Source organism: Drosophila persimilis, unplaced genomic scaffold (assembly GCF_003286085.1).
Source record: "Drosophila persimilis strain 14011-0111.01,24,50 unplaced genomic scaffold, DperRS2 tig00000000-arrow-pilon, whole genome shotgun sequence".
NCBI lineage: Eukaryota > Metazoa > Arthropoda > Insecta > Diptera > Drosophilidae > Drosophila > Drosophila persimilis.
Window position 1 is genome coordinate 587,568 of NW_020825288.1, and position 14,883 is coordinate 602,450.

Below are 14,883 nucleotides of genomic sequence, written 5' to 3' on the forward strand. Positions count from 1 at the left end.
CTACGAAAGTTCCTTGGTCTTCCATTGGATTTCCGTTTCTGTTTTCTCCCTCATTCAGTTTATTTTCCATTTCTTCATTCATTTTCCATTCGCATCGGCAAACGGCATTTGAAATGCTTGCCGCTGCTTTCAAATTCCCCTTTCTAAAGCTTTTTTTGGTGAGTTACCGGAAGCATATCGTTGCCAACAAAGAGAGAACAAGAAAGCTCTGCTAAAAGCTCTTTTAACTGAGAAACGGCTTTTATTTGAATTAACATAAGTGCGTATAGTACTTTGGAAATTACAGAAATCTTTTAGTTTAAATCTTTACTTATCAAAAAGGGTACCTTGTGGGATTAGTCCTACTTTAGGCCCATATCCAGGGAAGGGGACATGGCCACAGGTATGGGCACATTCCGTGGATGGTTAACATCCCCTCTATCGTAGTACCCGCCCAGATGCTCCCCTGGCACATGGTAGAGTCCGTAGTGTAGACCATTGTTGGCCACCTACGAGAACGAGTGAAACTTGAATCAGATCAGACCCTAGACCCATGACAGACACTTACCCTCTTCAGTCCATTGATGGAGGCCAGCAGCAGGGCCATCTTAGCCAATAGCAGGGCCTTTCCACTGACTATGGAGAGCATCTGGAAGCCCATGGGCACGAGGATAGCCCCTAGAGCGGTGACTCCAAACATCATCGTGATGATCATGTTGTAGCGATGTCTCCTCAGACGAGCGCTTCCCACAAGCTCTGAGGTGGCTGCCTCTGCGACATGAGAAAAGAAATGCATCAGAAGTCCGAATGGAAATCGATTGAACCTACCGCTGCTGAGATACCGATCCGTCAGCTTTCCCAGATTTACTTGAAGTGTGTGCGTGGTGAGCCCCTTGGCCAGACTGACGGCCAGTTGATCGAACCAGGTGAGATGCTTAAGGTCTGTGCGCTCCTCTCCAGCTCCCAGCGAATGCGCGGAGTCATTAGGACCGGACACCAGGCGCACGCCCTCGTAGAGCGGAATCTCCTGGGCAGCCATGATGCCATCAAAGAGGCGCAGACTGCGCGAGCGAAAGCAGGACCACAGGCTAGGAGACGTTCCAGATCGATAGCACTCCCGCAGATCGCTCCGCAGCTGCCGCAGCTGGGCTATCCATGACATGCGGGAGTCCCTATCCGTATCCGTATGCGTATGCGTATCCGATGTGGCATCCGCCTGAGGAGATCCAGCCACAAACTGCGCTAGGAGGCATCCTCCCACTATCAAAACTAGAACCGCTTTCATTCGCATTGTCTTGCCTTCGAAGTCGGAATCGAAACTGCATCTGCTGCGCCTATGTCCACACACTTTTTATGGACAACTGATGGTCATTGATCGGAGACCGATCTCGTCCAGTGCACCCGGTCATTAGGCCAGAGACGATGGGTACCGTCTACTCTGCCCTAATATGCTCTCGTCTGCTCTCTAACGGTCGCCTGGTCTCGAGACCTGGCTTTTGGCGGTCATGGTCAACGGGTACCTTCGATGGCGAGGGCGTGGCAGCTGACTTCGAAACCGAGTCTGAGTCTGGCCGATCGGAGGCGGCCTAGAAAGGCAGCCATGGCCCGCCATGGAATTAACTTGTCAACATCGATTTGCAAATTATTCCCCACGATTCTAATCAGATGCGTTTTGGCCCTGTTAGCATGTGGCTGTGGCTGAGGATGGAGTAGTGGCAGTGTCAGTGACAGTTGCTCATGTATTAGCCGCTCGATTGAGTTGGCAAGTAGCTTTCAATAGCGAGCATCGTTCAGGGGCGGAACCCTAGATATGTATGGTATCTCCGAGCACGAGCTAGTTTCTTTAGCAGTTGGTAGAGGGAACTAGGACATTGAAAAGGGAACAGAGAAGGTCTGTCGAAGATACCTTATACTGTATATGGGATTCTTTAATAATAATTCCAGATAATTTTGTTTTCAACATAAAGTTTATTGGTTTATTCTTTATTAGCTAAGAGGTCATTCATTGCATTTCCTTTGCTTGATAGTTGTTTTGAACAAATTCGTATTAAGATTAGAAGGATTACGCTTTAAAAGTTCCATTGAGTGCAAAAGTTGACGTTCAGTGATTGGGTTGGTAATTGGTAGGTAATTTAGTGGCTCTAGATTTTTTAACTAGTTAACAAAGTTTACAAAAAACAGTTCTACACTTTCCTAAATAGAGTCTCCCCATAAAATCTTTAATATACATACATTTTCCTATGGTTTTCTTTTTCTTTTGGTTTGCGTGTACGTAGAAACAGTTGTTAAGAGTCGACTGCCACAAGGGCAGTTTTTCGCTCCCGTTTTTCAGATACAATAGTACTATATATTCGGACGATCTCCGGTTCGATCTTCCCCGCCTAAACGTTAGAAAAATCTTCAGTGCTTCTCTGTGTGTGTGTGTATGTGTGTGTAAACGCGTCCTAGCAAAAAATATATGCTCTTTTTTCTAACTGTGCACCACTGCTCTGCTCGGATCGCCCCAATCCTGCGGGACAACTCTTGGACTATGGGGCGCTGGGCAGGCGATGGCGCAAGTACAATCAGGAGGCAGTCGTTGTGCCGGGCGTGGCAGCGGCGGCTCCACGACCGAAACGCGGCAGGTACAGGCCGAACTTGGACTCGACGCCGGCCAGGAGAGGCACTGCCGCCTTGTAGCCTCCGATGTGGTCCTGCGTTGCAGCACTCTCTAGCGAAGTGGCGGGCTTAAGCAACTCGGATCCGCGGGGCTGGGTGCCGCCAAAGTCTACGTAAAAGAGGCGCTGCATCAGCTCGTAGGTGACAAGGGTGACGCCGAACTGTGGCGACGACCGGAAGACACGAGCTGAAGGAGAAACAAGCAGAATAGAAATTATAGTTTGGAGCTTCGACACGTAGAGATATTATTCGTACCTGCTGTGCCCTTCCAGAACGCACGGGGACCTTCCTCGGCCATGATCTTCTTGGTGGCATCCCAGACGCCCGTGTAGGTCGTCTGACCGGACCGAGCCACCACCTGCAGGCGCGTCTTGATCACATCAGCGGGCGTGACCAGCGAGGCGGCGGGAACTCCGGCAATGGCTCCGGCGGCCAGCAGGGTCAGCGGGTGGTTATAGCCATTCTTGTCGGCCATCATAGCCTTGGTGTGGGCGTAGGTTGGGAAGTAGATGGCCGAGAAGGGTACATCGCGCAGCAGACAGGCACGGGCTCCTTTGTAGAGGCCGAAGAGACCCAGCTCCCGGACCACAGACCAGGCACGAATCTTGTTGCCGCTGGCTATCTCACCCGCCACCTGCAGCCGGATCTTGACGATCTCCAGCGGATTGGTGAATACCACTTGGGAGGCACCCGCACAGCCTCCAGCAAGGATCTCGGACCACAGCGGGATGTTGCCCCGATTGTCCGTGAGCTTGTCGCGCACCAGATCGTTTACCGTCAGCTTGATGGCCTTCTCCGGTGCCACACCCATCAGCTGGGGCAGCAAGCCTCGATACAGACCCAACGCGCCCTCGTGACGAATGACCTTTGGGAGTGTGGGGAGTGTGGTCAGTGTTGGAGAGTGATAATTTAGAGATCAGGAATAGTCACCTTCTTGAAGCAGTCCCAGGAGTTCCTATAGGCCACCTCCCCGATGTAGGAGCCAGCCCGCTGGTTCTGCATGCGCGTCTTCACAAGATCGATGGGGTAGACCACAGTAGCCCCCACAGCTAAAACAGAGGCAGAGAGGCAGCAAGTGGATTATCATCATCGGGGAATAGGGTGTTTCATGATGGATGGAGTACACACCTCCAGCAAAGGAGCCGAGGGTGAATCGGTAGGAGCTCTCCAGCACCTGGATGAAGGCCGAGCGGTCGGCGGGGCTCTCCACGGCCTTGATCTCGGCGAGGCGATGTGTGATATGCTTGGTATAGTGCTCGGGCGCAATGTTGCTGAGGTCGCTGTAGTCGATTCGCCTGTGGAGACGATAAATGGCCAAGGATTAATGAAGCTGCTCTTATAGTGGGATCTTATGGACATGGGCTTATAGACAACGACTGGTTATGGTTATGGTTATGCCTGGGTGGTTGGGAGGTGGGGATACTCGGATACTTGGATAACGAAAACAAAACTGAGACCAGGGACCACTTCACTTGCCTACGCGTAGCAGCCTTGCGCTTCTTGCGCTTCCACCACCTGATATCGAGATGAAACGCGGAACAATTTCGAGGAGTGCAATGCAGGAGGGGAGAAACAGATACAGATAAACAGATGGAGAGAAAAGATACAAAGATGCAACGATTAGCACATTTTGATTGACATTCAACTAAGGGATCCCAAACATTTCACGGACATAGGTATTCTTTCACCCACTCTCACAATCTTTCACATAAAACCACAAGTCACCCCCTAACGAAGCTCAGGGATGATCTCTTACCCCGTCTGCTGGACGGTCCCCGTCAGCTGGAAGAGAATGTCTATCTCCAGGGGCGTGATCTGACTCATCGTCTGGGCCGCATACAGGAGCTGGTCCTTGGTGACGGGCTCGGATCGGTTGCCCTGGGTGGCCTGCAGGTATACCTGCTTGATCAGCTCCATGTTGTTCAGCAGCGAGGTAAATGCGATGAAGTAGGGGAAGCTCACTTTGTGACCCTCCGTGACCTGCACAGCAGAATGGTCCATTATTTTGGGAACAGTGAAAGGAGGAAGGTTCATCTACTAACCGCCACCAGATTGTCCTTGACGTCGGGTGTGAGTAAATGCCGCTTGACCTTAACTATGATGTCCTGGAAGTCTAGGGGGGAAATAAATCCAGTGCCAGCTGGATCCTTGCTGCGGAATGCCTCCATGGCGTGCTCCTCGTGGAAGTCGTGCAGCAGTTGCGTGAATTCAGCATAGTTGATGAGGCGTTGCTTCTTCTATGCGATTCAGATAGGTATCATTATAGGTTAAAGTTGCGAATGGAGTGCAGCAGCCTCTACGTACATCACCAAAGTAGCGCTTGATGAAGGGTCCGTCCAGGCTGAACGGTATCTTTGAGTGCAGTTCGGTTTTTTGTACGACTTCAGCAAAGTCGGCTGTAAAAGAGATGCGTGTTTAGGTTTCATTCGACTGGAATATCGGAAGCCACTCACCATAGGAGACGTTTCCGTTGCCCTGGCGGTCAAACAGCTGGAAGGCGGTCCTGTAGAGTGCGTCCGGGGTGCAGAGCAGGCCCTCGAATGCCTGGAACTCCGAGAACGAGATGAGTCCATCCTTGCTTGTGTCCGCGATGCCTGCCAGCAGGCGTACCGAATCCTGCAAAGGTGCGGATCGTGTTGGACATTAGACCGGTAGCAAAACTCGTTATGATTATCCGTGGAAGATAAATGTAGAAAAGAGCGTTACCCCGCAGACTTCAGCACCTAGAAATCAGAATTCAGCTCCCCCCGGTCCGATCGCCCGTTTAGTGCTCAGGCCGTAAATCGGTCCGCGGCTGATAAGCGTCCAATTAAAACTGAATCTGTGACGTTGGACTGCCGGGCACGAGGCAATCAAGTGATTATACCCATTCGGGTGTGCGCATACCCAATACGGGAGCTGCCGTCCACTTACTGTGGGTCAAGGGCTGTACGTGAATCAGTGGCAGTGATTTATGGGGCAGGTAACAGCTGTCTACGGGGGATCCGACCAGGTTGGGGCTGTCTACGAGAGTTCCAAGCAGGCTGGTGCTGTCTAAGGGAGTTCACGTGCTGATAAACCATGTCCGCTTCTTGTACAATGACGCCTTATCAGTCGCGTCGAATAACCTTGCAATGACCCGAGGAGTGCAGCGGCGGCGACAGTACTTACGTCATTAAATGCAGCCTCCGAGAAGAGTCCGAGGAAACGACGGACAAAGTCCTCGCTGGTCATGTAGTGCTCCCCATCCCGTTGCAGAGAGGCGTACTTGAGGAAGACCTCGCGCAGCTTGTCGGTGCCGGCGCGCTTCAAGAACGAGGGGGTCTGCGGAAAGAAACAATGAGAGAGAGAGAAAAAGAATTTGAGACGATGATTAAAAGGGCGATGATATGAGAGTGCTCTCTGGTCCGCGCTCTCTTGGGCCGCAGAACAGAAGCAACACGTGTCACATGTGAAGGGAAGCTTTTTGCGCACTCAATCCAATTAATATTATTAACCTACAGTAACGGAGTTCTTAGTCAGAGGCATTCTAATGCTGTTGCTGTTGCTGTTGTTGCTGCTGCTGCTGCTGTTCCCGCTGCTGCTTTGGCTTCTGCTTCACTTTTACTGTTGTTTCGTACCCAATTAGCTCATCAATCCCCACTGGCCACTGGTGCCCCTCGCGTTTCCAAACTTAATGAGCAGCGCCGAAGCAGCCACCACTACTAACGTTATGCTGAGAGAACAAAACTGAGAGAACTTTTATCTTTTCCACTCTTTTGCTTATCGCTCGCACGCTCTTGCTCACGCCTGCTGCCAATGTGCGCTTATGAAAGGTGAGGCACTTTCTATAGATTTTGTTGTTGTTCCTGTTTACCTTCCTCGTGGCAAACCGACAAACAAAACTGTTCTTCTGCCATGAGAGAGCTTCTAGTAATGCCTCACCTCAAATTTATGAACTCTGAGACTCAGAGCAGATAGTGCTTCTTGGGGCTCTCTTATGCTGCTATACTGCTACTGCTCTCTTTATTGGAGCTCTCTTAAGACGTATCGATGCACAAGTAACATAATCGAAAGGTCACCCGCCGCCCCGTCAACAAGTTAAGCTTCGATGACAATACATCCAATCATTCCATTCCCGTTTATCAATATTCATTGACGTAATCCGATTACCCAGCGAATGTAATTGTAATTCCCCTTAGACCCCTTCGAATTCGTCTGGTTGCTGGGGGGCCACCTAGCTCCAGTGCTCTCATTTTCGAATTTCGAAAAACAAAAACAGATTTCATTATGGAAGCTGCGAAAGCACAAAAACAATTATAATGGATCCCTCGAAATGCTCGAGATATAATTAAGTATTTGCAATTTCATTTGATCGAACTCCTATACACTTCCGAAAGCTTACAGTAGGATTGGTAATAGTCAGGGGGATCGACAATGATAATATATATATATATATGTATATATATGTTACATATTATGTGAAAATATAATTGGATAATACCTAATAGATAGTGCCAATTTTCCACGATTTCTTTCACCTATCGCAAAATTTGATAAAGTATCCCTTACCGACATATTTTATCGTGCACCTTAAAATGGTATTAATTTATTGTTTCTGCTGTCTCCGGATCCCTCAAAGTGTCGTATTGACTTTTCCCAATCGATGGGCATTCAGAATAAATGAATTCGTTCGCCGACAGTTTGGTGCACCATATGCCATGTCATTAAGTATTCCAGACAAGTGCATTGTGCATTTCCTTCAACCGCAGAATCGCATCACTTGAGGAGCGATTATTTGCATCATGTTCCCCTCCGGCCCGATGTAAGCTCTCCCAAAGAAAGCTCGTCGACTTCTGGTTGAGTTGAGTCAGGCGTGAAATAGACCCATTTGAATGGGTTATGACCAAAGGACGCTTCGCTCAGCTCCGGCCTGGATGCAATTGGTTGAACTTGAAATCCCACAGATACCCGTACTGCTGTACAAAAGTTTGCATATTCATGGACATGATAAAAGTTTCCGCTCCTCTTTTTCGCCGAGCAGAGCCAACAGGCGGAATATTGTGCACATATGTACAATACATATGTATGTACGACCCATGTGACAGACACCAATGTGTTTTTTCTTCGGTTTTCTGTCTATGTTTGTGTTGTGCGGTAATACCCTTGCAGAGGGTATTTCTGGGTAGCACTCGAATCACTAGAACAAAAATATTGAAATTTTCTTTAGATCAGTATTAATAGAGGACTTCGCGTAAGTCCTATGCTGCTCCCAATATTTTAAGCAGGTCGTGCAGAATTTTTGGAAGTATTGTATTAGCTCTGGCATGGGAACGACAGTGTGTTAAACCCTTCGATATCAAAGTATCTATGCTGTCTGTTGTTGCTGCTTTGTTGCATTTGCATAATGAGTTGCGCTTGGTATAGGCTCTGCCTCCTAGGCGCAGTCAAAGGTCGCTGGAGCAGGTCGCCTTCGTCCTCCGTCCTCTATCCTCTGTCCGTATCTGCCTGAAGCATGCGGCACGTGCTTGTCACTGAAACTGCGATAGTATTTGTGTGCAGCTGTCTGTGGCTCCATGGAAATTTGTTGCGCCAGCGACAGCGACAGCACCGCCAAAGTTTTTGTTTCTGTTTGCAATTTATCTCAAGGTCAGCCAATCCGGCAGTTCATTATCGCAATGGCTGTCGCTGTGGCCCCTATACTGGGGGGCGGGACAAGCCGTACCGACACTGAAGTCAAACAGCAGTTGTCCGAGACAGAGAGGGAGAGAGGAGCATGGAGGAGAATCACGACAAATTCAGCCTTAAATCAATGGAATCCAAAGTAATCAATGAATCTGCCTCTGATATAACTTTTCTCCAAATGCAATTAAAGCTATACCCAGCCAGAGGGCAGAGATAGAGAGAGAGAAGCATGGGAAATAACGGCAGCTGCACGACCACTTGCGGATTACGTATACGCAGTGGCTGCCACCGTGTGCCTGCAGTCAGCTGTCGCTAGCTAATTGACGACAGAACTACGTATATACACATATGTACATACATATATGTTCTTACATAGAGGCAAAACCAAGAGAGAGAGAGATAAAGAGATATAGTGATGTAGCATTGGCTGCTGGAATGATCAAAAACTGCAAGCGAGAGATACAGAGAGAGAGAGAGAGAACAGACCGCTATCTCGGTGACTTTCCCAAAGTCGTGAGCAGAGCAAACACAACACCAATCTCGGTGATTGAAGGTGATTTAGTTGTTTGACATCGGACTGGAGAGTAAGTCCCTTCCGAAGAGGCGACGCTCTGAAAGCTCTCATTCGTTATGATATTTTTTTTTATTCTATTTTTTATATAATTGTTTTGTTTTCGCCAGAAAGCTTTTTGGAGATATTAAATATTTATCATTTTCCTATTTCGTAATATTTCTTCTATCTGATTCGGATATGGATACGGTTTCGTTTCGTGATTATTAGTTATTCAAGGCACTTGCCAATAGCACTATCTATTTAATTAGGAGCTTCTCCGGGCGTTACCTCTTCCTTATCCGGCATTTCCACTTAATCGAATGAACACAATCGGAAAGTCTCTTGGATCTTCGCGAACTTCGTACACTCGCGCTATCTGGGGGATATATCTATCCGTCTATCTCTATGTCACTTATCCAATTGATAGCCCGCTTCTGTGCGTCTGCTTCCAACTGTTGCTTATGCTGCGCGTCACAACTCGTACTCCTGCCAATGTGGCGGGAGGGGATGGGATGGAGGGAGTGCAGTGGAGACCTGACCGGATCTGTGTTTTTGTATTTAGCGCGACTGGTTCACTGTTTCGTTTTGTATTGGAGACGCGCGCGTTTTCTCGCTTTTCCCTGACTGTCATCCGCTGGCGACGCGTTGCTTTTCCACTCTGAATCGCGATTCTGATTCCAATTCCGATGGCGGAGAGCTTTTCCCCAGTAACACCCGAGCCAGCGACAGCGATGGCGAGAGAGACAGGGAGAGAAAGAAAGAACGAAAGAGCACTTTCCGGACTTGCATTCTGAAATCATTTTAATTTATATTCGCACTCGGTTCGCTATTGTTTTTCCAACTGCAATGCAGCTGTAGAACAACAATAAAAGCTCTTCGGGGTGGTTTGAGGTGGCATAAACAACATAAATTTGATAATAGAAGTGCCTTCGCGGAAGCAACTTCGGCACTTCGGGTATACTCAGGGTGCCACCCATACAAACATTTGGAGCGGCAAGGTCACGGCTTTTGTGCGTGCGTGTGTCAAGTGGTTTGGGAAACTGTCGAATTTCCCTTGCATTCATTCAATGTGCAACTGTTTACATGTGTGGAAGGGGCAGCAGAGAGCAGTCAAATCAGTGGGAAAGAGCCATCACAAATATTGCTCATACGTGCCCATGCCCGCGCCTGTGCGGTTGGCTGCCCTGCCGACTCTTGGCCAGCGGACACGTGAATGAAGCGTGTTGGGCGGGGGACGACTCGGGAATCTATAAATAGAGTCAGCGCGGGAAAGCTGAGGCTGAGGCTGGGGGAAATTGTGCCTCTATTTCAACAGAGCCGTCTGTGGCCTCTCTCCTCGGAGGCGTGCTTATCCTTGACTTTTGTCCGGAGCTGGAGGAGGGTTTTCATTAAATGAAATGAACAATTACTGGAAGCGAAGCACGAACAGACAGACGTTGTCATGAAGGTTAGCCAAATGTCATGGGTATGGGTGTCTCCTTTATGGCGCCTCACTCCCACCAGACACAGGCACAGAGAGAGACACAGAGTGAATCACGGGGGACTGCACTTCCAAGTCCACTTTCTTGTTGTCACGTAGGAGCTGCTCGCCAGAGCGAGAGGACTGCATCCTGTGATGGCTTCAGCTGTTATCAGTTTACAGCTGTCCATCGCGTATTCCATTCTTATTTTCCACTATTCACACACACACACATACACAGGCACACACCTCCCACCCGCACTATTTATTTATGGTTTTCCTACTGCCGACGCTTTTCCTTTTCCTGCCAAGCTGCTGGCGTATTTTTAGACCCCGGCAAGTACCTAATCCCCGGCTCTGGCTTTTCAATTTTCTTTGTGCTTTCGCGCTGCGTGGGAGGGGGTAATTAAGGCGTAAACTGGCGCACACTCGAGGCAGGGACCTAAAGGCCCCTCTTCAGTGCACTTACTTCTTGGCATTGAGCGGCTGGCGGTGCAGGGATCCAATTAAGTGGATCCGGGATGTGCATGGGCATTATCAGCGGTGGGGGTGATGGCTGGGCACGTTGCTCTTTTATCGATTTTTACGCATAAATATCTGCTAATCTTTGGAGGAATTAACACTTCGGTTTACAGGTTTGCACTTAAAAAACTATTAACAAGGTTCCCAGAACGAATCCAGCTATAACCGACGGAAAGATTTTTGTTTGGAGGACAGCTGCAGCTGCACTGGGAGGAAAACCGTGAACGGAAATTTGAGCTGTGAAAACTCGGAAAATTCGAGTAGACAGCTGTTCAAGAGAAATTAAGTCTGCGCCACCTGTTCCTAGCTTTCGACCCCCCAACGCCGACTTTTATTGAACCAAAAAGCTTTGAGAGTTCCATAGCAGCCAGCTATAAGAGTATAGCATAAACAAAAATACAAATAAAATCAATGTAAAAAATGCGTCGTAGCGTCCTCTTTGCGTCTGGAAGTACACGTTGGACTGTAGCATGATCATTGTTGCAGGATAGAGGGCGTTACCTTGGCCCGCCCAGCGTGCCGCCCCCAATATTGCTGGTGGTATTGTGGGCCATCTGCTCCAGACACACGGTTCGATCCACAGTTGGCACAGCGTTAACGGTTAACGTATGGAAGAGCGAGGACGTGTGCAAAGCCAGCGAATATCATCTGAATGTGATCGGCTATGTGAGGGGGAGGATTATCGGATGTTTTAGATTTTGTTCTTAGCTTGTAGATTGTTCCGATAATTTTTTCAGGAAAAAGACGAGTTAATTAATTAAATATTTCTCTTTAAATTATATCAAGTTATAGCATTTTATGATGATTCTTATTTTCTCAACAGGTTATTACGGATAGTTAGCAATAGTATAGTCAGACACTAACGAGAAGCATCAACAATAGGTTGCTCTGAAAGCTGCATAGAGTAGATGAGGATCTCCTGCCAAAGGCCTAACATAGTATTAATTATTAATTATAGATAGTAACGAACGAAAGAGTAAGCCACAATTGTAAATCACATTGGGTAACGAAAATCAAAAGCTGGTAGTAAATACAAAAAAAAAACAACAAATGCAGCCAAGTGCTCTAAATAGTTGGATGTTAGAAGTCTAGTCCCGTCCCTGATGCTGGGACCAGTTGCATGCAAAAATAAATCCCCTCTGCATTCCGAAAATATGTATCTCTGTCTCTCTATGTAACGTCTATGGTTAATCACTGTTTGACTGCGTGCATTCTCCTCCTGCAATTGCGGAAGTCCCTTGGGATGCCATGGGATTCCATGGGACAACTGAAATTGGGGGCTATTGCTGGTGATGCTAGATCTGTGAGGTGAGTGTCCCTCGACGCATTTTCTAAATTCGCTTTGCTGCCTCACTGGGCGACTATCTGCGCAGATCGATGACCTTGATCTTTGTGTGGGCATCCTTCTGGATGTGCTGTGCCTCCATGAATAGGGGTGGGTCATTCGGATGCGGATGGAAGCCCGATTGCCGGCACTGGGCGATATAGTCCAGTCCATAGTGGGGCGTGAGTATAAAGAAACCAGTGCTGAGCGTTAAATAATAAAAGCAGATAAGAAATGTATTTCCAGATGAGTCAGCAGCGGTGACTCACGTGTTGTATTTGGGAGCACACACGATGGCCAGGGCCTCGGGCATCATCATCTGGTAGGAACAGTGCGTGTGCAAGTCCACGGAGGACAGGAAAGCAGTCTGGCTGGGATGGGTCTGTAGGGGAACCGCAGATCAGAGACTCGGATCAAGAGCTTATATAAAAAGTAGGGGCTACCCACATGAATCCAGCCGAGCGTGATGAGCTGCATTTGATCTTGCACATCGAATATCTGCTCTTCGTGCATCGTGTTGCAACTGTCCGGCGTGCCCTGCTGCTGTGGCGTGATGATGTGCGTGATGTAGAGCTGGTTCTGGGCCAGATGACCAGCGAGCACGCCGCACGTCTCGATGTTCTTGGAGGTGTTGGCCTTTGCCAGCTGCAGAAATACCTCCATGGTGTCGGCAGGTACGTGGACGATGCGCAATGAACCGGCTAGCAAAGAATCCGTGCGGTTGTACGACGGCTTCTGGTTTCGATCGAAGCTGGGCTTCGAGCTGCGGCAGAAACGGATGAGCGGGAGGGCTGGCAACAGCTTCTTAAACTTGAACTCACTTGGATGTCTTGTCGGAGGACGCGTCTCCTGTTGGGAGCAGTAGCCCAGAGCCCGGCAGGTTGGTGCGATTGGCTCCTGTGGGGAAGTCGTTCGGGTAGACCACCTGATCCAACAGGTCGAGATCCGGGGCCGAGGGTTGGGTACCGTCGTCAATCAACACGTGCAGATTGGCTGGAATGAGCGAGGGTATCACGCTGGAGCCCACCGCCTGCCGACTGGCCAGCTCCCTCTGGCGCTGTCGTTCCCGTTCGCGCTCCCGCTCCAGCTCCTTGACGCGCTCCGCCTCCTTATTGGCCAGGAACTGCTCGTATTCGCGCTGGTAGTGGGCCAGCAGTTTAGCGCGCAGCTTCTCCGTTGTGGGCATGATCTCGTCCTTGATGCGCTTGTTGATGTCTCGCACCTCGGCCTTGACGTTACCGTAGTCCGGGTGCTGGCGAATCTTTTCGATGAATAGGGTCATGTAGCGCAAGTACAGGATGAAGGCGTTTTCGTGGTTGCCCTCCCGCAGGTACACGTTGGCCATGCGCAGCATCTCCGTCCCAGAGCGGTAGTAGCTGCAACGAAGGGCATTCGCCAATTAGCAAGGACACACACTGAGAACATCCTTCAAAGGCAAATGTGCGCTCAAGGTCCCCCTCTGTGACATTGAGACGCCTCGACTGGGACGGCCTTGAGCCATGAGCCTCCTGCCTGGAGGGAGTCCGGACTTACCGCGTCACGGGCTGGTTCTTGTCCACGTCGATGAAGTTGCCGCAGTGCGACAGGTGCTTCATCCGCTCCTGCGGCTCCACAACGCCCATGCTCATGTTGTTCACAGCCTTCGACATGGTTTATGGTTAATGGTTTATGTTTATTCCTCTGCTGCTCCTGGTTTGGTTTGGCTGCTTTGTACTGCTGTGTGGCTAGTGGGTATACTCTGCGTGGGACTCTGGAGACTTCCCACTCGCATTGGTTGTCTGCCCGTCCACTGGGCCAGTGCTGGACTCCTTTTTTGGGGCTATTTTCAAAATAGTATTTTGTAATGATTGTACAAGAATTACTCATTACGCAGGTGGCGTCCACGCCAAAATATACCAAAATATACCTTCCCATTTTAAAAATATACCCTAAATATACTGACGAATTGTTCAAGTTCCATCACATATACTATTCTTTTTTGATATTCCGTCGAATATTACTAGCCAGCTAAGAACCTCAAATTTGAACTTATAATTTTATCCGATTATCTAAGCAATTTCCTACAGGACTGGTTAAATTTAAGTTCTCATCTTTTTTGCATTGCTCCTAAAATAAGGTTTATTCAACAACAATTTCCTCTAAATTAATTTCCTTACATGGTGACTACACACTAACTACACATCGGCTACATATGAAGTACATTTTTGTGTAATTTACAAAAGCAAACGGTCAGGACTTCGATGCTGTCCCACCACACTTGAGCGCCAAATAGAAATTATTTGAAAGTGAAAAGGAACTTAAATACAATCCAATAAATGATGCACGGAAGTACGATTTCTTCAAAATTAAATTTAATAGATTGATGAATTTTATAAAATCTACCACTAGGTGGAAAACGCGCACAGCAGTGCTGCCTAACTTTTAAATATTAGATGCACCGGTCTGGCACACAGCTGGTTCCAGCCGTGATGATGGTAGATTGGGCGGGACCTTTGAAATTCGAATTAAAGGAATAAACAACTTTACTTGCAATTGAAAATTGCTTTTCAAGCTGATGGATATTTTAATAAACATTATCGTATTGGGAATGAATTATTATTGTTTTCTTTCAGAACTTCTGAGCCCGTCTGAATCTGTAGTTTGGCCCGTTGAACGTACCTAATCCGTATCGCGATCGGGGGACATAAAACATGGCTAATCTGGAACTCTGCGATATGGCTATCAACTTTCAGTAGTTATTTTTAA

General features: G+C 48.4%; 3 protein-coding genes across 6 annotated transcripts; all 3 read right to left on the reverse strand.

Moving 5' to 3' along the window:
- Positions 1-341: 341 nt before the first annotated feature.
- On the reverse strand, positions 342-1,270 carry LOC6594784. Its single transcript, XM_002020502.1, has 3 exons — positions 808-1,270; positions 548-750; positions 342-488 (listed from the first exon to the last, which is right to left on the reverse strand). Exons 1-3 carry the CDS (start codon positions 1,268-1,270, stop codon positions 342-344), a joined length of 813 nt encoding a protein of 270 aa, XP_002020538.1.
- A 657-nt stretch (positions 1,271-1,927) lies between these two features.
- Positions 1,928-10,905, reverse strand: LOC6594783 (calcium-binding mitochondrial carrier protein Aralar1). 4 transcript variants are annotated; one of them, XM_002020501.2, is made up of 10 exons: positions 10,762-10,905; positions 5,788-5,940; positions 5,091-5,253; positions 4,942-5,033; positions 4,680-4,874; positions 4,394-4,617; positions 3,766-3,932; positions 3,568-3,686; positions 2,893-3,502; positions 1,928-2,824 (listed from the first exon to the last, which is right to left on the reverse strand). In XM_002020501.2, exons 1-10 carry the CDS (start codon positions 10,825-10,827, stop codon positions 2,544-2,546), a joined length of 2,070 nt encoding a protein of 689 aa, XP_002020537.1. In that variant the 5' UTR covers positions 10,828-10,905; the 3' UTR covers positions 1,928-2,543. The 4 variants fall into 4 exon arrangements, with proteins under 4 accessions (XP_002020537.1, XP_026841334.1, XP_026841338.1 ...); XM_026985533.1 differs by lacking the exon at positions 10,762-10,905 and adding an exon at positions 9,122-9,480; XM_026985537.1 differs by lacking the exon at positions 10,762-10,905 and adding an exon at positions 7,168-7,188.
- A 664-nt stretch (positions 10,906-11,569) lies between these two features.
- On the reverse strand, positions 11,570-13,980 carry LOC6594782 (STAM-binding protein-like A). Its single transcript, XM_026987545.1, has 5 exons — positions 13,672-13,980; positions 12,960-13,514; positions 12,586-12,901; positions 12,408-12,520; positions 11,570-12,341 (listed from the first exon to the last, which is right to left on the reverse strand). The coding sequence occupies exons 1-5, from the start codon at positions 13,785-13,787 to the stop codon at positions 12,176-12,178; spliced, it is 1,266 nt and encodes a 421-aa protein (XP_026843346.1). The 5' UTR covers positions 13,788-13,980; the 3' UTR covers positions 11,570-12,175.
- Positions 13,981-14,883: the final 903 nt, after the last annotated feature.

What these genes read in the sequence shown, in the direction of transcription:
- LOC6594784 (XM_002020502.1), bottom strand. Translation starts at nt 1,270, where the DNA reads ATGCGAATGAAAGCGGTTCTAGTTTTGATAGTGGGAGGATGCCTCCTA. An exon ending in GGATCGGTATCTCAGCAGCG is followed by an intron (nt 751 to 807) that starts GTAGGTTCAATC and finishes CTCATGTCGCAG; the next exon opens with AGGCAGCCACCTCAGAGCTT. An exon ending in CCATCAATGGACTGAAGAGG is followed by an intron (nt 489 to 547) that starts GTAAGTGTCTGT and finishes TCGTTCTCGTAG; the next exon opens with GTGGCCAACAATGGTCTACA.
- LOC6594783 (XM_002020501.2), bottom strand. Translation starts at nt 10,827, where the DNA reads ATGCCCATGCACATCCCGGATCCACTTAATTGGATCCCTGCACCGCCA. An exon ending in CGGAGGCTGCATTTAATGAC is followed by an intron (nt 5,254 to 5,787) that starts GTAAGTACTGTC and finishes GCACCTTTGCAG; the next exon opens with GATTCGGTACGCCTGCTGGC. An exon ending in TCAAGCGCTACTTTGGTGAT is followed by an intron (nt 4,875 to 4,941) that starts GTACGTAGAGGC and finishes TGAATCGCATAG; the next exon opens with AAGAAGCAACGCCTCATCAA.
- LOC6594782 (XM_026987545.1), bottom strand. Translation starts at nt 13,787, where the DNA reads ATGTCGAAGGCTGTGAACAACATGAGCATGGGCGTTGTGGAGCCGCAG. An exon ending in TCCTCCGACAAGACATCCAA is followed by an intron (nt 12,902 to 12,959) that starts GTGAGTTCAAGT and finishes TTTCTGCCGCAG; the next exon opens with CTCGAAGCCCAGCTTCGATC. An exon ending in TCACGCTCGGCTGGATTCAT is followed by an intron (nt 12,521 to 12,585) that starts GTGGGTAGCCCC and finishes GTTCCCCTACAG; the next exon opens with ACCCATCCCAGCCAGACTGC.